The sequence below is a fragment of the Dendrobates tinctorius genome, unplaced genomic scaffold, assembly GCF_039654945.1.
Source record: "Dendrobates tinctorius isolate UK_male_01 unplaced genomic scaffold, ASM3965494v1 ptg000019l, whole genome shotgun sequence".
In the NCBI taxonomy this organism is placed as follows: Eukaryota; Metazoa; Chordata; class Amphibia; order Anura; family Dendrobatidae; genus Dendrobates; species Dendrobates tinctorius.
This window is the reverse complement of record NW_027361687.1, coordinates 26,304,354-26,328,321: the sequence shown is the minus strand read 5'-3', so window position 1 is coordinate 26,328,321 and position 23,968 is coordinate 26,304,354. Positions and strand designations below refer to the sequence as shown.

The window sequence follows — 23,968 nt, the reverse complement described above, 5'->3', positions numbered from 1 at the left end:
TTGTACCAGGAGTGGCATAAGGTCATCCAAAAGCAGTGTGAGGGCGGTTTCACACGTCCAGATAATTCCGGTACCAGAAAACACGCTACCTGAGATATCCGTGTCTGTGTGGCACGCATCAGTGCCACACGGACGGCCGCCGGGGAAGCAGCACTACAGTAAACGCTGTTCCCCTGCATGTGGTGCTGACCGCGGCTGTCATTCTCCCTGCTCTGCTGGCAACAGCACGAGCAGGGAAGAATGAATGAAAAATAACGATGTGGGGTCCCCCTTATATTTTGAACCAACCCGGCAAAACTCACAGGTGCAGGCTGCTATTCTCAGGCTGGTAAGGGGCCATGAATATTGGCCCCCACAGCCTAAAAACAGCAGCCTGCAGCTGCCCAGAAAAGGTGCATCTACAACAAACTTTCCACATGGTAGTGGTGTCCATTACTCAATAGGTAGCAATGCCGTGATGAAACTGTCAAGATAAACTGATGGAGCCCTCCGGAAGTGTGAGTTCAAAAGAAAAAAGGAAGTTCCTTTGTCTAACTTGCTGAAGAATATTTACTATTAATGTATTTATTTGCACGCAGACTATTCATCCTACAGCACAGCCTTGGGAAGCTGAAAGGTGATCGCTCACCAGCCAGCTTATTTACAATGCAGATTGAGGGTGACTGAATGATTTGGTTGTAGCAAAGTCTGGCTATAAATCCAGGAAGCCTGAGAGGCATGGCTGAAGGCACACAAGTTACCGGACACATGATGTGAAGCCCAGCAAGCAAGACAGCCATCACAATCCAGGATGTCAATGCTAACTCCTATCCTTACCCACTCCGAGATCAAAGCCTACCTGTCCAAGGGGGAGCGATTCATAAAATGGGATGATGTAAGTAATAGTATCCGCCGCTCTACATTCCCTACTTACTGTTAATTGCATGAGTAAATCTGCAGGGATCTAGTTTGCATTTTTTTTTTGCACTTCAGTAGAATTGTCTCATTGTGGTGATAGATGAGATGGAAATGGCGCAAAATGAAAAGACAAAGAATTGTGCAGGCCACAGCCTTATACTATCAGGTGAATTGTTAAGCACCGTTTGGTCCTAGCAGTTGGACACTCAACAATCAGGACGTTACGTTATCACCTATCTGGTGCGTATGTGACAGGGAGTCATTTACGGAAGTTTCAGAAACTAAGTAGAAACTCCAAGTTTTTGAGCGTTGGAGGAGGATTTGGAAAGTTTCCGATCAGTTTCTGCTCCAAAAACTCCTTGAAAAACTAAATCTGTGTGTACACAGCCTAAGGCTCTGTGCTCACAGGGTCCTTGTGCAGAGTTTTGAGATTTGGAGGAGAATTTCTTCTATGTGTCTTTTAGCCACCGAGTTTTCCCAGGCGAAGCTGGCAGCTTTTTTCCTGATGTGGTTTTCCCATTGTTTTCGCGACCTGAAGAATGAACATGTTACTTCTTTTAACCAGTCCTCCACATAGACAGTTTCTGCTCCAAAAACTCTCTGAAAAAATCCATAAATCACAAAATGAGAATGAATAAACCTTAAAAAAGGATTTCCAGGTTTATTTAACTACTCATTCATTATTTTATTTCAAGTGAACTTTTGTTATTGCTTTTGCGCTTTTTTATGTCTGTTTTTTGGTGGTTTCTTTTTGCTTCTTCTTTTTTTTTTTTAAGTTGAACCATATTGTTCCTTTAGTTTGTGCCTTTTTTAAAGTCTGTTTTATATGTGTTTGCCTGTTTTTTTGTTGTATTGTTCCTCTTTGTGGCTGATTCATCAATTTTTACTTTCGAAAAATGTGGAAAATGTTCATAATTTTAGTGCAAATGTTCTCCAGTCTTTCTTCAAGTTGTGTGTACCTGTAATTTGGGTGAATATTTTTGCAACATCTTACTGGAACTTGTGAATTTTTAGCTAAAAAGTAGCAAAAAGAGTTAAAGAGAAAAATGAAAGAGCTTTGTTTTTCATGAACTACATGCCACATTTTAAAGAATTTGACATAAAGAGAGTCAATCATTCTAACAACACAAAAAAAGAAGAGAGACTTAAAACACAAACAATAAAAATGATGAATCAGCCCCTTTGTGTTTCAGTTTCTTACCCTTGTATCCAGCCTAGATAGTCCTGAGCGAGTAGCACACATCTCTCTACTGCGCTGATGGTTTGGTGCAATGTATCACTGTAATCTCCTGCAATATAAAAGTCTGCATTCGGAGTTTAGTCTGTTTTGCTCACAAAGGCAGAGTCAATTTTACAGTTTTAAGGACTATTAAAGAACCCTCAGCTTTTTTTGAAAATCTCGAAGAATAGGAAGAGAGCACGGGGCTCTGTCTCACGCTGCTGCGTGGATTTGCAGGTAAAACCACAGGTAAAGTGACCTACGGTTTTCCTGCGGATTTGCCAGTGGTTTTCCCCTGCAGTTTGACACCTGGACAATAGAACAAGTGGGAAACCGCTGCAGAACCGCACAAAGAATTGACATGCTTTAAAACCGCATGAAATCCACGTGGAAAAATCCGCAGCATGTGCACTGCGGATTTGAAATCCCATTGGGTAACATTGTACTGTACAATGTCTGCGGAACTGCTGCGGATCCACAGGGCCAAATCCGCTGCGGATCCGCAGCAGAATTCGCAGCGTGTGCACATAACCTAAATCCCACCTCTAGGACCTGCATCTTCCACGTACACCTGAGATGTGAATACTTCTTAAACAGAACAAGAATACTGTGATCTACACTGCTTTGTACTGATGAGGGGCAAAAACCCTGAAACAGCTAATTCAACTTGGTAAGAGATTATCTGTCATGGATAGATATAAGTTCCCAGTAGTGATTCCTAATTCTTTGGTTTGTTCAGCAGTAGGAATCCCTTTAGGTGGAGAAATGGACCATTTTTGTGAGTCGGCCCATCATGATAAGGCCTGGATGGAACTGATCAGCAGCAATATCATGCTTGTCTCTTGTCTTATTCCATCTGATAGAGAACTAATTTGCATTTTTTCCACCATGGAGCATTGCCAATGCAATAATAAAATAATATTTATAATATTGGATTAATTAATAGTAAACACAGCGCTGACCTTCTTAAAGGGAATCTGTGAAAAGGTTTTTGTTAACTAATCTGAGAACAGCATGATGTAGGGGAAAGATAACCCTTTAATAAGATAAGAGATAAGATAAGATAATCCTTTAATCGTCCCACCATGGGGAAATTCAGAGCATTACAGCAGCAAGGCAGGAACAAGTACAGATACAGATGCATAAAGGCATTACATTGACAGTAGGTAGGTACATATACGGGGAAAAAAAAAAAATGTAACCAGACTGTCACAACTTTGGATCTATCAGTTCTCTGTTTGGGTCGTTCTCTGTTTTGGACAGTGCTGGTTATACAGCCTAACTGCAGCAGGAAGGAAGGACTTTCGATAGCGCTCCCTCTCACATTTAGGATGAAGTAGCCGGTCACTGACAGTACTGCACATCTTTGTCACGGTCTCATGCATGGGATGGGAATCATTCTGCACCATGTAGCTCACCTTGGCTAGTATCCTCCTGTCTCCTACTTCCTGAACTGGGTCAAGGGGGCATCCCAGGACAGAGCTGGCCCTTCTAATCAGTTTGTCCAGCCTATTCCTGTCCCTGGTTGATATGCCACTACCCCAGCACGCCACACCAAAGAAGATGACTGATGCCACAACAGAGTTGAAGAAGGATGCAAGGAGTGCCCCTCTAACTCCGAAGGCTCTCAGCCTTCTGAGCAGATAAAGCCTGTTTTGGCCCTTCCTGTACACTGCATCCAAGTGATGGGCCCAGTCAAGCTTATTATTGAGGATCACACCAAGGTACTTATAGGTGCCGACTATATCAATGTCATTTCCCTGAATGTTCACCACTACTGGTGGATTTTTGCCCTTGCGAAAGTCCACCACCAATTCCTTGGTCTTCCCAGAATTAATCCTAAGGTGGTTCCTCTGACACCACTCCACAAAAGCTTGGTTAGTATCTCTGTACTCTCTTTCATCTCCTCCTGTGATGAGGCCTACTATTGCAGAGTCATCAGTATACTTCTGCAAGTAGCAGCTAGATGAGTTGCACCTAAAATCCGCAGTGTACAGTGTGAAGAGAAAAGGGGCAAGAACTGTACCTTGAGGTGCCCCTGTATTGCAGATCACTGTGTCTGACACACTGTCCCAAACCTTTACAAACTGAGGTCGGTTCGTGAGGTAGTTAAGGATCCAGGTGGAGAGTTGGAGGTCCACACCAACAAGGCCCAGCTTGTCTCTCAGTAGACCTGGCTGTATGGTGTTAAAAGCACTAGAGAAATAGAAGAACATTATTCTCACAGTGTTCTCAGGTTTCTCCAGGTGAGAGAGAGTCCTATCTAGAAGGTGGATAATGGCATCATCCACACCAACGCCCGGCCTGTAGGCAAACTGGAGAGGGTCCATATCCGAGCTCACTAGAGGACGGAGACGTGTGAGAACCAATCTCTCTAGTACCTTCTTCAGGTGTGATGTCAATGCTACAGGTCTATAGTCATTAAGGTCTTTCGGATAAGGTTTCTTCGGAACTGGTACCACACACGATAATTTCCACAGTTGCGGTACTATACCCATTCTCAGGCTCATATTGAACAGATATGTAATGATCTCACTCAGCTGGTGCCCGCAGGTTCTGATTAGCCTTGCACTGATGCCGTCAGGACCTGCAGCCTTCAAAACTTTGATCTTATTCAGTTCTTTTGCAACCTGGGTACTTGTGAAGAACAGACCCTGGCTCAGTTGACAAGTTGCAGCAGGGGGTGAGGTTATTGTAGCATAGAGGTGTGAATGGTATGCAGGGGCAGGAGCAGCCAGTGTGTGATTAAATCTGTTAAAGAATAGATTAAGTTCATTAAGCCCCTCTTTATCTACAACCATCCTGGAGACAGTCTGTCTAAGCCCAGATATAGACTTTAGACCCTCCCAGACTTCATGGATCCTTTTCTGTGACAATTTCAGTTCAATCCTTCTCTTATAATTAGCCTTTCCCTGCCTGATGAGATACTTCAGATCCTTCTGAACCTCTCTCAGCCTGCCCTTGTCACCTGATCTGAAGGCCAACTTCTTCTCTTTGAGAAGAGCTTTTATTCCGGGGCTGATCCATGGTTTATTGTTAGAGAAGCACCTCACTACTTTTGTCGGTACCGTGTTGTCTACACAGAAATTAATGTAGTCCGTTATACAGTGTGTGAGACCTTCCATGTCATCACCATAGGAATCTTGCAGCACATCCCAAGTGGTTGTTTCAAAGCAGTCTCTCAGAGCATCATCACTCTCCTCAGTCCATATCCTTACTGTGCGAGTGACAGCAGGTTCTCTCTGTACAAGTGGCTTGTACACGGGTTGGAGGTGCACTAGGTTGTGATCCGATCTTCCAAGGGGCGGTAGGGCTGACGAGGCATATGCCCCTCTCACATTGGCAAAGAACAAGTCCAATGTTTTGTTGTCTCTAGTGAGGCAAGTAACATACTGTGTGCAACTGGGTAGTATGGATGCTGGAGACACATGATTGAAGTCTCCCGAAACCAGAAGGAGTGCTTGGGGGTGAAGGGACTGCATCATGCTCACTGTGGATTGTAGGACCTCAGTGGCGGCATCAGCTTTCGCAGAAGGGGGGACATATGCAGCTATCATGATTACATGCGATAGTTCCCTCGGTAAATAAAAAGGTCTCAAGCCCACAGCTAATAGCTCAATGTCCTTACAGCATGTTTGCTCTTTGACCACGATGTGCCTAGAGTCACACCATCTATCATTCACAAATATCGCCAGCCCTCCGCCTTTCCTCTTACCGCTCTCCCTTGTCCTGTCCGCGCGAATGAGTTTAAAGCCATCCAACGAGACAACAGTGTCCAGAGTACCTTCGGTGAGCCAGGTCTCTGTAAACAGCAACATACTGCACTCCCTTAATTCCCGATGATGTCTGGTCAGCGCCGACAGTTCGTCCATCTTATTCCTGAGTGATCTCACATTGCCCATAATGACGGAGGGAAGAGCAGGTCTATAGCGCCTTCTTCTAGCTTTCCTGAGGGCTCCAGCTCTGCAACCTCTTCTCTTAGTCCTCCTTATTTCTGGTGGAATGTCCTCTGGTCTATTAGCAGCATGCTGCCTTGCTGTATCCCTAAGTAGCAGTATAGCTTCTCTGGAGTAGACAATAGGGTCTTGTTCAGTTCCTGGATTTCCCAACACAATAGATCCAAGTAAAAACAAGGTAAAAAGTCCATCGAAGGTCCAGGTCCTCTTATGGTTTTCCATAGTGCAATGTCCTTTGGAGTAACAATAAAAAAAAGAAAGGAAAAATAGAGAGAAAAGGAGAGCAAAGAAGGAGCTACTGTAACAGGCTGCTACTCCAGCGGTGCCAGGAAGTGAAAAAAAAAAAAAAAAAGAACCCTGATTCCAGCGACATGTCTCTCAGTTGCTGTAGTTTTGATAAAATCTCTGTTTTATCACCAGGAAATTATTATTAGAGGACTAGCAAACCTGCTGTCATGTAGTCCTCCATATTAACAAGCTCTGTGTAACTCCGCCCCACCACTGATTGGCAGCTTTCTGCCTGTGCAGAGTAAGCTGCCAATCAGTAATGTGGGCGGGGCTATACAGGGCCTAGCATTCAGAGGAGTGGTAGATCTGCAGCAGATAAAACTGTAATTTTATTAAAACTACAGCAAACTGCCCAGTAAGTTACATATCACTGGAATCAGGGTCTCTTCCCCTACATCATGCTGCTCCCAGACGTTGGATCCAAAAACCTGCTGACAGATTCCCTTTAATAAAAGCCAATAAAAGCCAGCACCCTCCCAAAGACTTGAAGGAATTTATTTCACATTGCTTCTACAATTAGGATTGGTAATCACTGAATGGCAACATTGGCATAAACATAGGGAGCAAAAAGTTTTTATTATGGCTAGGGCGCACTGTACTTAGGGTGGAGTAATGGTAAACAGGAGATAGATATTCTATGCTAGCCAAGCTGAGAGTGGATAAATAGGGGTTAGCTATGAGTCTATTGTCCAAGGGTCTGTATACCACTGGAGCTGACCGAGACAGTCAGCTGTATAGTGAGAATGAGGCTTTTAGTATAATGTGCATGTTTTATTCCTGTGGCATGCGTTCCTGTTGCAAAATGTGAACCATACTGCATGTTGGAAAATAGGAAAAGCGCATGGTCGGGTTCACTGAAATGGAGAAAATCAACCACAATCAATACCATAATCTGTAGATATACTGTATATGGATTATGGTATTGATTGTGGTTGATTTTCACCATTTTAGTGAACCCGACCATGCACTTTTCCTATTTTATACAGTAAATAACAAAAGTGAGTACACCTCTCACATTTTTGTAAATATTTTATTCTACGTTTTCACGAGACAACACTGAAGAGCTGACACTTTGATACAATGTAAAGTAGTCAGTGTGCAGCTTGTATAACCGTATAAATTTGGTGTGGCCTGTAAATAACTCAGCACACAGCCATTAATGTCTAAACCACTGTTAACAAAAGTGAGTACACCCCTAAGTGAAAATGGTCAAATTGTGTCCAAGTAGTCATTTTCCCTTACCCGATGTCGTGTGGCTCATTAGTGTTACAAGGTCTCAGGTGTGAATGTGCTCACTGGTCACTGGAAATTCAACATGGCTGGACTGGCCAAGCATATCCTCCAGACCTCAACCTTATTGAGCATCTACAGGACATCTTCAAACTAAAGGTGGAGGAACAGCAAGGTCTCGAACATCCGCCAGGTCATTGATGTTGTGATGGAGGAGTGGAAGAGGATTCCAGTGGCCACCAGTGAAGCTCTAGTGACCTCTGTACCCAAGAGAGCAGCACTTGAAAATGATGGTGGCCACACAAAATATTGACACTTGGGGCACAATTCAGCCATTTTCACTTAGGGATGTACTCACTTTTGTTACCAGTGGTTTAGACATTAATGGTTATGTGAGTTATTTAGAGGCCACACCAAATTTACGCTGTTATACAAAGTGCACACTGACTACTTTACATCGTATCAAAGTGTCAGCTTCTCAGTATTGTCCCGTGAAAAGATAAAGTAAAATGTTTACATAAATGTGGGTGGTGTACTTATTTTTGTGACGTACTGTAATATATATATATATATATATATATATATATATATATATATAATTAATATCTGTGAATAGACCTTGTGAAAACGTGATATATTTACAAAACAACATAAATCTTATAACAAACGATGGACTAAAGAAGTTTATTTTACTGTCTACTTCCTCTAAGGAAAGGATACAAATATATGGTTGGTGTGATGTGTCAGTATTGTGTGTTGAGTTCCTTGTTCCGTATGAATTAAAATGTAACAAAGGCCTCGAATTTAACTGTCTGCATTCTGGATGGACCCACCACGGTCCTATCAAATTTAGTTCTTCCTAGGAATCAAGTCTTCATATGAAGATTAACGTAAAAAAGGATTATAATAATGTATCCAATACCTGATAAATTAGCATCTTAAAGGAGCTGTCCGGCCTTTGCGGAAAACTACTTTCCATACATAAAATCTCTCCAGGAGACAAATAGGGTAAAGTTTGTGACTTTTTGAAAAGTCACAATTGAAGAACCAGCAGAAAACATCTGGAACCCCCAAACTCTGCCCACAATGGCGAACATAAACAAACTCTGATGAATATATATGAAAATAGACTTCAAAAAGTAGCAAATTAATAAAAAAGCTTTAGATGCAAATAAAAAGCAGCTGGAAAAAAAGCAAAAGAAAAACAAGACAAAAAAAGGCCGAAGTACACAATGAAGGTACTGGGCATAACTGGCACAATTGGAGAAATATACACAAGATTGGTAGTTCCAGAGAAAATAGTTGGTGGCTGAGAAGTGTCCATCTACCTGGCCCTATTGAAATGGTCTATGGGAAAATTTGTTAAGGCTGACTTTTCAGGCTCCACTCTAAAACCATACTTCATTGAAGGGAAATGTGCCAAATTGATTAGGAGGTGCACAACACTGATACATTTTGGGTCACCCTAAGTATAGAAAATGCAATCTATCATTTTCATACCTACTAATAATAAAGTTTGTTGACTCCGTCTCATACAGGCTATCTAAGCTTACTTGTCTCAAAACTTTTTAGCAGTTGCAGGAGGCAAGGAAAGTTACAAAGTTAAGTGCAAATACAGCATGTGTCAAATCTTGTTACTTAACACCAAAAAAAGTCATGCACAAAACTTTTGATAATTCCCTCCCTTCACACTGCTGTGCATAATGGAAAGGGCAAGATACTAGGTTGCTTTTTTAAACTAGAGTCTGAGATGATGAGTTTGTTTTGTATCATCAGCCGAAAGAGTAGTTCTTAGATGGGCAGTCCAGTAAGAATAAGGCTAGGTTCACATTGCGTTAGGGGCATCCGTTTAATGGATCCATTAAACGGATGCGCTAGCGCTGATGTCATTTTTTACTTCTTTTTAACCCCTAATGCTAACGTATGTGCTAACGCATGGTATAATTTCGTTACCATGTGTTACCATGCGTTAGCCATACAGGTATATGCATAGCGAATGCGTCCGTTCGCTGTGCGTTAGACCTAACGCACCCTAAAACGTGGTAGATGGCGTTCGAGGGTGCATCACAAAGTAACGCATCATCGCTAACGCATGCCGAATTTGGCATGCATTAAGATGCGCTACTATAATGGCGGCCAATGGATGCGTTACCGCTTCCATTACTTAGCGTTAGTGCCGCTAAGTAACGGATGTGTTAAACGTATGGCCATAACGCGATGTGAACCCAGCCTAAGTCATCAGATAGTCACTCAATAGGTGATGATAACTTGATGATCGGCTCTTTTCTCTCCATTATAGAAAGGATTGGCAGTGCACATGCTCAACCGCCGCTCCCTGCAATCTCTATTGGGCTGCCAGGCAGCCCTTTAAGGAATGAATGGGGCAGCGGTCGGGCAAGTGCACTATTGCTTCCCTCTATAATGGGGATAAAGGAAGCTAGTTCTGGCGATCAGGGCGAGTCCCAGAGCTCGGACCTTGACCAATCAGTATCTCATCCTATGGATAGGTGATAACTAGTGCTGAGCGAGCGTGGCTCCGCTCCGTACACCTCGTACACACACGGCTCCGCTTCGTACACTTCGCACATACACAGCTCCGCTCTATACACATCGTACACACGCGGCTCCGCTCCATACACCTCATACACACGGCTCCGCTCCATACACCTCATACACACGTGGCTTCGCTCTGTTCACCTCGTACACACACACACGACTCCCCGCCATAACCTCATACTCACGTGGCTCCGCTCCATATACCTCGCACACACACATGGCTCCGCTCAGTATACCTCGTACACACACGGCTGCGCTCCATACACACGTGGCTCCGCTCCGTACACCTCGTACACACACGGCTCCGCTCTGTACACCTCGCACACACACGGCTCCCCTCTATACAGCTCGTACACATGCGGCTCTGCTCCATACACCTCATACACACACACGGCTCCGCTCCATAATCTCATACACACATGGCTCCACTCCGTATACCTCGTACACACACATGGCTCCCGCTCCATATACACAGAGCTCCACTCTGTACACCTCGTACACACACGGCTCCTCTCCGTACACTTCGTACACACAAGGCTCCTCTCCGTATACCTCGTACACACACATGGCTGCGCTCCATACACACGTGGCTCCGCTCCATACTGTGTAAACCCCTCCTGACCCTAGACATAAACTTCCCCTCACCAGCATCATGACAACCAGCACAGCAGAGTCCTGCACACCCAGAGCCCGAGTAGAAGGCACGGAGTAATAAGGCAGGAGACAAGGAAAGTCACTTTATCATTTACTGTAGTTCAGGTGCAGTTCAGAGGAGATATTACAACTCTCACCAGGTTACAGTCTGCTCTGCAGAATCTGAGTTATTCTTCTCTCTGCTGTGACTCGGTGTAAGCTTCCTGCTATTCTAATCCCTTCTGGGACCAAGGCTTCCTGGAGTCTAGAACTTTCCAGTATAGCCACTACTCACTGTGTTTTCCTCCTCTGGCAACTTGCAGCTTGGATCCTGTGTGAAGCTCACGTTCCTTCTTGCACAATCCTAACTGATCCTAGTTTGCTGCTGTCTTCCCAGGGAAAATACTCCACTGTTGGTTGTATAAACTCACACAGTCTCTCAGCTTACCACCATGCTCTGAAAGCATGGATGGCCTAGGGACTGATTCCCTGATGCTTCTTAGCTTTGCTCCTGAAGGAAGCGCATGTCATGGCTTCCAGGAGTGTTCTTCATCTTCTCCATCTTCTCCACTGAAACAACAACTCTCGACTCCTTCCCCCTCCCAGTTCGGGTATGTCTGCAAAGCTCTAAGCTTCAGACAAGTAAGGGAGTGAGGTAAATTGTGTGTGTGTTGTGGTCTCTAGCAGAGAAGGCATAACTCCCATTGCACACAAAACACATGCAAAACAGTACATATTTAACCCTTTTGTGGCGGCAAAGACACTGGGTGCCACATTCCCCCCTAGTTAAAGGTAGCACATCCTCGGGCTACACTCGGAACATAAGCATATAACAAAATGACAACATTTAACCTGAGTATGGGTGAACGGTCACATTAACTGAGTTGACTCGTGGATTACAGCCCAAAACCACTTCAGATTAGTTGGATTGCCCCTGAGTGCAGCTGCAGGGCACACAGACCATAATAGAAAATTTACTGCACTGGCTGATTTAGATGGCTTCCTGCCAAGGCACGATGAACAGTTTTTCTTCTCAAGTTTAAGAGTCTTTACAAGAGTTCTTGTAATAAAATAAGGCATAGTAACTACTGAAATCTCACATTAGTCCATGTGGGCAGAACTTCTTTAAAATTTTTAGTAACATCACCTAAGGCAAAGATCAATATAAGTACAACTCAAAACTAACTTATTAATCTTAGAATATTTTTACAAATAATTTCTATAGTGAGAAGGGGTTTGACCCTGTGTGCTACGCTGTGATCTGCGCAACATAGGAATGCTAGGCAACTTCCTACGAATCTTTGAACCTACCATAGGTACAACAGATTCATTGCTGACTGTGGGCAAATTTTCTGATTCTTCCACCTGCAAAGCTTTAGTGGTTGGTATTAGCAACTCGTCGCTTCCAGAACAATTTGGTATCTCTGGTGAAGACCTTCGTGGGAACACCATCACTGGAACTACCACTGCGTTATTATGTGCTGGACATACTTTCAGATTGTCTCTGGATACGGTAGTACACGTTTTTCCACCATCTTTAGAGATGGTACACATTTTGCTGTTGCTATAACTAGATGATTGAAAAGTGTAAGGCTGAGCCTCCCATTGGTCATCTATCTATTGGCTTCTTCTCTTTTTCTTCAGCACTTGTTCACCTGTTGGTAAGGGGGTTGCCACAGCATGTCTATTGATGTTAGGCGTTGGATTCCTGCAACTGCACAGCAAGAATCCAGTGCCTTGCATCCAGCGGTCTCCATTCTCCACCAACTGCTCAGGAGCCTGCACAGCAATCTCGGCGTCCCCGACACTCTGCTCAGACCAGCTCTGTAGGACTGGTTGTTGCTGCCACCTCTGGGTCAGCAATTGCAACGCAGGCTGTCCTGCAGCAAGCCACTCCAGAGGCTAAGTCCTCTCATCGCACTACTGGGCATGCTCACGAGACGATCTCTCACTGGAGATCAGGAGTCACCTGCTCAGGTCCTTCTCCGGATCTGATTGGTCCATCTCAGAGATCTGGAAGGTCCCGGAAGCGCACGGCTATAAAAGGCCTGCATGGCCGCTAGGCCATACGCTAGTATAGGCTCTAATTGCTATCTGTGTGAATGATGATGAATGCATGTGCCTGCGAATGACTCATTAAGATCCCCTCCCTCTGATATTACGTGTGTGGATAGGGACTTAGTTATAGAGTCAGTCCACAGTTCACATCTTACAGCACTAGCATCCGACAGTGCGCCCCCTCTTGGACATTGTCGTGTGGCGGCTGGGTCGGTCGCCGCGCTGTAGTCAGCAGCACTTGTTGGCATGCGCGGTAGCGACGCAGCACGCACAGTAGGTGTAGACGGACATTGACCTTGAGCATTGGGCCTAGTCCTGTGACCGTATACCGTGTGTGCACACCGCTGAGACCTGTGAGGTCAACAGGCTCAGCATTTATGTTTATACCTTAGGCGTCTCTGTGAGATTAACAGAGCTCGACAGCGCACATCGGGTGACGTATAACCCGCGTGTGCTATACCACCATATAGCGCGTCTGCCATTATATAGCAGCAGTTTAACACCTCTGCACGGTGGACCACGGGCGGCGAATGCACTTTCTGTTATTTAATATTTAGTGCGTTCCGCCGTCCCTAACATTATACTAGTGCCAGGGACTGGCTAGTAATCGCAGATCAGCAGCAACTGCCACCTTCTCTGAGCCGCTAGAGTTTCCCACTCAGGAGCTTATACCTTCTGAACCCATGGAGGTGTCTCGCGCCGGTCCCAAGCCGCGTCCGGTGCGAAGCTCCGCACGCTGTTACCAGTGCCGGCAGTTTGGTCACTTGGCTAACACGTGTCCACTGCGGTTGAAAAAACGATCATGTCCAGTGGTCGTAGGTGGGGGTCTATCTCTTATGAAACCTTTCTCCCCCAAACCGGTATTCCAAGGGACCTTAGATAGTGGGGCTTCCACCTGGGAGGTGGAGGTCACGGTGGATTCTGGGGCAGAAGGGAAATTTATGTCCTCGGCCTTCGCCCAAAAGCACGCTATTCCGCTGGTCTTACTGTCCCAACCATTGACCATCAGGGTGGTTAATGGTGCACCTTTACCATCTCAGGTTACCCACCAGACAGCACACCTAGGGCTCTCAATCTCACCGTCTCATCATGAGATTTTGTCCCTGTTCATTTTGCCAGATGGCATCGACCAGGTGCTTCTCGGAATTCCCTGGCTCTGTTGCCATTCCCCTCATATCGATTGGGCTTCGGAGAGTATACTGGGTTGGAGCAAGGACTGTGAGGGAAGGTGCCTGAGGGGCAGTGTTCAAGTAGCCTCCACGGAAGTGCCCGCAGATCTCTCCGCGCTTCCCAGACAATACCACCAGTACGCAGACGTCTTCTCCAAAAGATCTGCGGAGACGCTTCCGCCACACCGTCTTTACGATTGCCCGATAGACCTATTGCCAGGCATGGAACCTCCTAGAGGCTTCGTGTATCCTCTATCACTCCCCGAGACGGAGGCTATGTCTCAGTATATCCGAGAGAACCTGGCAAGAGGTTTTTTCAGAAAGTCGGTGTCGCCGGCTGGTGCAGGGTTCTTCTTCGTGCAGAAGAAGAGTGGAAAGTTACGTCCCTGCATTGACTACAGAGGTCTCAATGCCATTACAGTAAAAAACAAATACCCTCTTCCATTGATCTCTGAGTTGTTTAACAGGTTGTGAGGGGCCTGGATCTTTACGAAATTGGATCTACGGGGGGCGCACAACCTGATCCGCATTCGCGAAGGAGACGAGTGGAAGACAGCATTTAATACCAGGGATGGCCACTATGAATATCTGGTCATGCCTTTCGGCCTCTGTACTGCGCCTGCTGTCTTCCAGGATTTTGTCAACGACGTCTTTCGCGATATGCTCTCCACCTCGGTGGTGGTCTATCTGGATGACATTCTCATCTTTTCTCCAGATTTGGCCTCTCACCAGAGAGACGTGTGCAAGGTCTTTGACCGTTTGCGAGCGAATTCTCTCTTCGCCAAGTTGGAGAAGTGCCAGTTTGAGCAGGAGTCCTTGCCGTTTCTGGGCTATATCATCTCGGCCCAGGGGTTGGCTATGGATCCTGCCAAACTGCAGGCGGTAATGGACTGGCAGGAGCCTCATTCTCTCAAAGCGGTGCAGCGCTGTTTGGGGTTCGTTAATTACTACCGGCAGTTCATCCCCCACTTCTCCACATTGGTAGCTCCTCTGGTTGCCCTCACTAAAAAAGGAGCTAATTCCAAGGTTTGGTCTGAACAGGTCTCCAAGGCTTTCTCGTCTTTGAAAACTCATTTTTCTGGCGCTTCCATCCAACATCATCCCGATGTGGATAAACCTTTTATCCTCGAGGTGGATGCCTCATCCGTCGGTGCAGGAGCAGTCCTTTTCCAGAAGGATGCTCTAGGTCGGAAGCATCCCTGCTTCTTCTCTAAGACCTTCTCACCGGCTGAGAAAAATTACTCCATTGGGGACAGGGAGTTGCTGGCAATGAAGTTGGCCTTTTCTGAGTGGAGACATCTTCTGGAGGGAGTCCGGTTCACCTTCCAGGTGTATACGGACCATAAAAACCTGGTCTATTTGCAAACGGCCCAGCACTTGAAATCTCGTCAAGCTAGGTGTTCGCTCTTCTTCTCCGGCTTCTGCTTCACCTTGCACTACCTGTCTGGAGAGAAGAACGTCCGTGCGGATGCTCTCTCGCGCTCGGTGGTTTCTGCGGAGGAAGAGGAGGCTGAGCCTCGGCTAATTGTCCCCACTGAGAATCTCAGGACCATGGCCCCAGTTGCTCTCGATTCAGTGCCACCGGGCAAGACCTTTGTCCCTCCTTGACTGCGGCCGGATGTGCTCACGTGGGCACACGCGTCCAGGGTGGGTGGTCACTTTGGCATTAAGCGGACCACAGAACTCCTGGCAAGGTCTTATTGGTGGCCGCACATGGCCCGGGACACGAAAGAATACATTCAAGCATGCGTCTCGTGTGCTCGGAACAGGTCCTCTATACAGAGGCTGGTTGGGTTACTGTATCCTCTGCCGGTGGCAGACAGACCTTGGGAGATGGTTGGCATGGATTTTGTGGTCGGCCTGCCCAAGTCTGGTGGCAGTACGGTCATCTGGGTGGTCACCGATCATTTTTCTAAAATGGTGCATCTGGTGCCACTCCCGTGGCTGCCTTCCGCTCGTGGACTCGCCACACTGTTCATAAAACATGTATTTCGTTTGCATGGCATGTCGGACAAAATTGTTACTGACCGAGGTCCCCAATTTGCGCCCCGGTTTTGGAAGGAGCTCTGCAGTCTCTACTGAGTATCGAGCTAAATCTGTCCTCCGCCTATCATCCCAAGACGAACGGGTTGGTTGAGAGAGTCAACCAAACTCTGGTCACCTACTTGCGACATTTTGTTTTGGCCAGGCAGGATAACTGGGCATCCTTACTGCCGTGGGCCGAATTCGCCCTGAACAATGCGGTGGCTGATTCCGCTGGTCAGACGCCGTTTCTGCTTAATTACGGTCAGCACCCACGCGTCCCCGTCCCGATGCCAGTGTCTTCCACTGACTCCAGGGTGGCAGACTGGGCAGTGGAGGCTCGTGACATTTGGGATCGCACCCAGGATGCTATTCGAGCCTCTAAAGAAAGAATGAAGGCGTCCGTCGACACACATCGGCGCCCCGCTCCAACCTTTTCCCCCGGCGACTTGGTGTGGCTCTCTGCTAGAAATATCAAGCTGCGGGTCGAGTCCACCAAGTTCACGCCGTGATACATCGGATCTTTTAAGGTTCTCGAGCGAATCAGCTCGGTGGTCTACCGCCTGGCTCTTCCACCACATTTTGCCATCTCTGACGTCTTCCACGTGTCCCTTCTCAAACCTGTTCACATGGCCCGGTTCTCCGAGTCATCTGCCGGGTCATCAGCCTTGTCTTCGGATGAGTTTGAGGTTAATGCCATTGTGGAACGCAGGATTGTGTGTGGCAAAAATTTTATTTGGTGGACTGGAAGGGTCATGGTCCAGAGGCCCAGACCTGGGAGCCAGTGGAGAACATCCACACTCCGCTCCTGATCGTGGCCTTTAAGCGTAGCAAGGCTCAGAGGGGGGGGCAATATTAGGCGTCGGGTTCCTGCAACTGCACAGCAGGAATCCAGAGCCTTGCATCCAGCAGTCTCCCATTCTCCACTGACCGCTCAGGAGCCTGCACAGCAATCTTGGCGTCCCAGATGCTCTGCTCAGACCAGCTCTGTAGGACTGGTTGTTGCTGCCACCTCTGGGTCAGCAATAGCAACGCAGGCTGTCCTGCAGCAAGCCACTCCAGAGGCTAAGTCCTCTCATCGCGCTACTGGGCATGCTCACGAGACGATCTCTCATTGGAAATCGGGAGTCACATGCTCAGGTCCTTCTCCGGATCTGATTGGTCCATCTCAGAGATCTGGAAGGTCCCGGAAGCGCACGGCTATAAAAGGCCTGCATGGCCGAGCTCGGCCATGCGCTAATATAGACTCTAATTGTTATCTGTGTGAATGATGATGAATGCATGTGCCTGCGAATGACTCATTAAGATCCCCTCCCTCTGATATTACGTGTGTGGATAGGGACTTAGTCATAGAGTCAGCACCAGTCAGTGGCGCGCTACAGGCCACAGTTCACATCTTACAGCACTAGCGTCCGACAGTGCGCCCCCTCTTGGACATTGTCGTGTGGCGGCTGGGTCGGTCGCCGCGCTGTAGTCAGCAGCACTTGTTGGCATGCGCGGTAGCGACGCAGCACGCACAGTAGGTGTAGACGGACATTGACCTTGAGCATTGGGCCTAGTCCTGTGACCGTATACCGTGTGTGCACACCGCTGAGACCTGTGAGGTCAACAGGCTCAGCATTTATGTTTATACCTTAGGCGTCTCTGTGAGATTAACAGAGCTCGACAGCGCACATCGGGTGACGTATAACCCGCGTGTGCTATACCACCATATAGCGCGTCTGCCATTATATAGCAGCAGTTTAACACCTCTGCATGGTGGACCCCGGGCGGCGAACGCACTTTCTGTTATTTAATATTTAGTGCATTCCGCCGTCCCTAACAATTGAAGTTCCTTTCCTGTTTTTGCCTAGCTTAAGCAAGACTTTCCTCTACACATTGCTGAACTTTTTGATACTGCAGTTGTCTTTCTGTATTCCAATCCGTGTCCAATTGGATGGATATGGTTTCAGGAGTTAGGACTTCCATTTCTAGGTCGATGGGGAGTTTACCCTGCCGTGCACGCATCAAGTAAGCTGGGGTATATCCTGTTACGCTGGTTGGGTTATGATTGTACATTTCAATCAAATCAGGCAATTTCTCAGGTCATTGGTTCCTTTCTTCCAGTGGTAGGATCTGCAATAAATTGATCACCAGATGATTTAGTTTTTCACAAAGACCATTGCCTTGTGTGTGGTATGGTGTAGTTCTGATCTTTTTACATCCTTAGAAGGAGAAAAATTCTTGGAAGACCTCTGCTTCGAAGGCTGGACCTCTGTTTCTCAGCACTTGATCTGGGTAGCCATGGGGTCTGTAGAAATATTCCTGGAATGCTTTTGCAGCTGTTCTTGCTGTTTGGTCTTTCACCAGAACGACCACGAGGAAACGGGAAGAGTGATCCACTATTGTTAAGGCATAGATACCTTGATCAGCTTTTGGTTAAATGCACGTGGTCTAGGGCCACCAGTTCCAAAGGTTGATTAGTGATGATGGGCTTCAAGGGGGCCCTTTGATTGGCAGAATTGTTTCTTCTGAGATTACATGGGCCGCATTCCCTACACCAGGGTTCCCCAACTCCAGTCCTCAAGGCCCTCCAACAGATCATGTTTTCAGGATTTCCTTTGTATTGCTCAGGTGATAATTGCTTCACCTGTGCAATACAAAGGAAATCCAGAAAACATGACCTGTTGGTGGGCCTTGAGGACTGGAGTTGGGGAACCCTGCCCTACACCACTGTTCAATAGACCGTCTCATACCAGTCCAGAAGAAGCGGTCGCGGATGACTACTTCCAGCTTTTTCCAAAAAAAAGTGTCCCGCTTGATTGTGATAAGCTTCCAAGACCATGGGCACATCTTTTCTGGGAACCACGATCTGCCAGACCAGTTCATGCATACATGGGTTTATAGCCCTTTGGATCAACTTGCCTTCAAAAAGGAACAGCTTCCTTCTTTCTTTCCACAACTGTTGGACATCTGCAGGCGCATCAGGAGCTGGAGATGAATCCGCTTCTCCAAGGAGTTCTTTGACCATACATATAGCCAGGTCACAGCTCTGCTTCTCTGCCCAACCATGGTGAGGTAGCGGATTAAGGGAAACTTCATGACTGCCAAGACTTCTCCCTGTCACGTGGTTAGAGTCTTGTGAGGCACCGTGGCGGTGGAATGCCGGCATCTCTATTTCTTCCAGGTCTTCTAGATCTTCTGCTGGATCAGGAGCATTTGGCATATGGGACAAAACATCAGCATTGGCGTTTTTAGTGCCAGCTCGGCACTTAATGACGAACTAATAATTGGACAACTGAGCCATCCATCTTTGTTCCAAGGCGCTGAGCCTGGCGGTCTCCTGATGGGTTAACGGATTGTTGTCCGTATAGATGGTAAATTTAGATGAGGCCAAATAGTGCTTGTACCTCTTGGTCACTGCCCAAACGATAGCCAAGAATTCTAGCTTGAAGGAGCTTTAGTTGGTAGGATTCCTCACAGTAGGACGAAGCTTAAGACTGGCATAAGCAATGACTTTCTCCTTACCCTGCTGCAATTGAGATAGGACAGCTCGTAACCCAACATTGCTGGTATCGGTGTGCAGGATAAACGGCTGATCATATTCTGGATACGGTAAGATCTTCTCCAGTAAGTGCTTGCTTAAGGCTGTTGAATGACTCATCCAACCTAGCATTCTACTCAATCAGGGGACTCTTGCCTCTGGCCTTTTTGGGTTGGCCAACTAGGAGATCTTGAAGAGGGGCTGCCAATTTAGTAAAGTCTTTGATAAAGCGTCTGTAGTACCCCACTAGGCCTAGGATTTGTCTAACCTCTTGTATGTTGGTGGGTACTTGCCAGTCTCTTATGACACTTTGTCTGGGTTGGGTACTACTCCTTCTGAACTCACGACATGGCCTAAATACGGCACTTTGGGTTTTAGGAGATGACACTTAGATGGTTTTACCTTTAAGCCGAAGTTGGACAACGCCTCCAAGACCTCTGCCAGGTGTTACAGATGTTTCTCATAGGTCCTGGAATATACAATCACATCATCCAAGTACAATAGCACAGTCTCAAAGTTCATATGCCGCAGGCAACATTCCATAATTCTCTGAAAGGTCCCAGGAGCACTGCTCAATCCGAACGGCATGTATTTAAATTCACATAGCCCCATAGGAGTAGTGAAAGCAGTTTTTTCTTTGCCTCAGGAACAGGAACCTGCCAGTACCCGCTGGTTAAGTCCAAAGTGGAGAAGTACCTAGCTGATTTTAATGCTGCTAGAGACTCCTCTATGCGCGGTAAGGGGTATGCATCTTTGTGAGTAATTTTGCTTAGTTGTCTGTAATCTACACACATGCTCATTGTACAATCTTTCTTTTTGACTAACACCAGGGGAGCTGCCCAAGGACTGTAGCTATCCCTGATTACCCCTGCTTGTTTCATTTCTCTTAGCATACCTTTTGCACACTGATAATGAGCTGGAGGTACAGGACGATACCTCTCTTTGATAGATGGGTGATCTCCAGTGGGGATGTTATGTTGAAACCCTTTTACCTGCCCAAAATCCAAGGGATGCTTACTGAAAACCCTCTCTTATTCTTGTACCACCTGCTGCACTCCATTTTTCTGATGTACAGGAGTGGAGTCGGTGCCAACATGAATCTTTTGGAACCATTCCTCTGTCTGAATAGAAGAGCCATTGCCATCCATCGCTTCTGATGGATCCACGGGTCCTACAGCCTGAATATCATTGTTGCTGACTGTGAATAGTTTGGTTACGGTTGCATAACGGAGCAAGCAAGCTTCCTCCTTTCCACAGTTCAGAACACATACCGGAACCCTACCCCTTTTAACATCAACAATTCCCCTGGCCGTCAGCACAGTAGGTCTGCTATCTGAGTAGACTGGTTCAAAGGGAGCTTGGTAGTCCCCTCCTCTGAAGCCTATGGCTGCTATGACACCAGATGAGGGTCTCACTCCTAGGGGGAAGTATAATGGAGTAGGGATCACTCACCCTTACGCTACCAATCTCTCCACCAGTTAACACCACTGCTGCTGTTTGTACGGAGCCCACTCGGCTATGCCTTTCAAAATGGTGATGACCTCACTTAAACAGTTTTCAATCACATTTGTGCCTAATGTTATGATAGGTTGACACTCTGCTCTGTCCACCTCTACCACCACGAGACCTTGAGCTTTGAGCTCCACCTTCCCATTTTAATGACAACCTCTTTGTACCCCACCTGTGTCAGAGATTGATCATTACTTGCTATTAATGACAAGTTACCATCAGGAAGTTGGGTGAAATCAGCATCAGTCCAATATCTCTGGTACGGTGTGTGAGGCATTGTGGTTAGCTGTGATCCAGTGTCCATGAGGGCGGTGAAGGGGATACCATCCACTACCATGGGTATAAGTGGACGCCCTCTAACATACCTGTTTCTCCAGTTAGTTGGACCAGATTGTCTTACTTCTGGGGGTTGGTCCTCGGCCCCAGGGGTCGCCCATTTAAAGGACATTCTCTTTCAATACGATCAACCTTATGGCACCGTCTGCAGATGGGTCTCCCAGAAGAGTCAAATCGGTCTGTTGTTCTCCTGCCGGTGCGAGTCAGTTGTTGCTGATGTTGTGGCATCCTCTTTGGCCGTCGCCATGGGAGATCATCCAGGCTTGATGCTAGTTGAAGCCTTTCTGTGGAGGAACAAGTCTGGAGATTCTTAATAGCTTTACATAGAACAGCCATATTTTTAGTCAGTTCCTGTACTTGCAGCCGTCAATCTGCAGTACAATCATCAACTGGAATCTGCACATGCTGTACTGCAGGCACCTGGGGTGAAGATACTACCCCCTGGTGGTATGTAACTGCTGGATGTTTAACTGGCTCAGTGCACACATTGGTAGATTCTCTTAAGATATGGATGGATCTGTCCTCAAACTGAACAAAGTCCATGTCAGGGTTCTGCAATGACATCATGCGCAGTTGTGCCTTACTGGAATCAGACAAAAGACCTTCAATGAACTGCTCTTTCAGCATTTTGTTCTCACCTCTTACACTGTCTGGATCAATTTGTTTAGTGGCCTGCAGCACCTCCTGCAGGTTTAAGGCATAGTCTCTAACAGTGTCCTGTGATTTCTGTCTGCAGCTGAAAAATCGCATCTTTATTTCTGAAGCAGTACGGGTGTCAAAAGTATCCCTTAGTCTAGCAAAAATATCTTTTACAGTCTTTTTATCAGTAGCTGGCGAAGATTTAACTTCTCTCTGAGCAGCGCCAGTGAGCTGACTTGTAAGTATACTGATTTTCTGCTATTCTGACATAAGGTTAATTTCAAACATGCTGCGCAGCTTCCCTTTGAAGTCACTTAAGGTGTGTGATTCGCCAGTGTACTGTGGCAGCCATGCCGCACCCGGTAAATAAGGCATGGTGAGAGGCTGTGACGGAGTCAGCTATCGCTGAGTCATTTTCTAGAGTGGACCCTCTGGGTCGTGGCACCCACCCACCGAGAGCGAGCTGACCTTGTGAGGAACCACCCCCTATACAGGGAGTGTCAGGGGCAAGACCAAGGGGGTGAGCCACCACGACTGCTGGAACCAGACGGCCGGCTCAAGGAAGACACGAGTGTTTGACGACAAAGGACGTGCAGGAAACAAGACAAGACAAAGCGTGGATTCAAGGTATCTTCATTAAGGCGAACTCAGGGTAACATCAGGTGCAAAACGTGATAACAGGAAAACATAGCAAGGTGCGTGGGCATGCCTAGGTCCATGGCATGGTACATGCCAGGTGGCACGCCTGGGTACAGGCAAGGGCTTGATGGCATCGGACTCCGGACAGTTGGCAACGATCGACAGGATCAGGGCATCAGGCTGCGGACATCAGCTCCGGACATCAGGCCGCAGTCGTCAGGCTTACGATCTCTGGCAGCGATCGGCAGGTTCAGGGCATCCGGCAGGCAAACCAGGGTTCAGGCAAGGAGGCACGACAGAGCTCCAGACATGGTGCATGTTAGGAGACACGCCAAGGTCCAAGGCTCATGACAGGGTGCGTGCTAGGGCACACCAGGGTCCAACGCAAGGTGCAAGGCAGGGTGCGTGCTAGGGAACACGCCCGGGTCAGGGTTCAATGCAAGGTCCTGAGCGTGCCGAGGGACACTCCAGGGTCAGGGTTCAAGGCATAGTCCTGCGCATGCAGAGGGGCACACCAGGGTCAGGTTCACGTCATAGTCCTGCTCGTGCAGAGGGGCACGCCAGGGTCAGGTTGAAGTCAGGGTGCGTGCTAAGAGACACGCCAGGGTTCAGGCTAAGGCCTGTGCATGCTAGAGGGAACGTGTGGGTACATGCTAGGGCCTGTGCGTGCTAGAGGCACGACAGGGTTCATGGCACGGCCTACGTGTGCTTTTAGAGAAGCACGGGGAGGTATGCCAAGGAGCAGGCTAGGGCATGCGCGTGTTAAGAGGGCACGCAATGCACAGTGCGGGGTTCAGCATGTGTGCAAGGAAGCACAGAGAACGGCTGGGGCACTGGCTAGCTGGTCGGGCTGCGGCTCAGACCGGCGGGCAAGACTGAGGCAAACATGGCTGAGGCACAACAGGCGGACACATCTAAGTCTCTGGCCGACGAGCACGGCTGAGGCACATACAGGCGAGCACGTATAGCGTGGCACGGCTGAGGCACAAACAGGCGGGCGAGGGAAGGCCAGGCACATGCAAAGGGCACGTGAAGAAACATGGCAAGGCAAGGCAAGAAACAAGGCAATGCAAGGTTCGGCAAATTACGAACAAGGAGCGGAACGTAGGCAGAAGCACTGAGCCAGTTCAGAGAGAGTATAGGGCTAGCAGCGGAACGTAGGTGAAAGCCCAGAACCGGGTCAAGGCCGTTCCTTGAGACTAGCCAGGAAATGTGCTAGAAAGCACCATAGGACAGAGTCTAGCAGCGGAGCGTAGGCCGAAGCCCAGAGCCGGGTCAAAGCTGAACCATGAGA

General features: G+C 47.3%; 1 protein-coding gene across 1 annotated transcript in view; it reads left to right on the top strand.

Annotated features, from left to right (window-relative positions):
• Nucleotides 1–579: 579 nt before the first annotated feature.
• The window catches only part of PLCB2 (phospholipase C beta 2), a 191,495-nt gene continuing 168,106 nt past the window's right edge, over nt 580–23,968 (top strand). Inside the window, exon 1 of the mRNA XM_073566732.1 lies at nt 580–874. Coding sequence (XP_073422833.1) covers nt 791–874 — 84 coding nt within the window. The 5' untranslated portion in view covers nt 580–790. The remainder of the gene's footprint in view (nt 875–23,968) is intronic.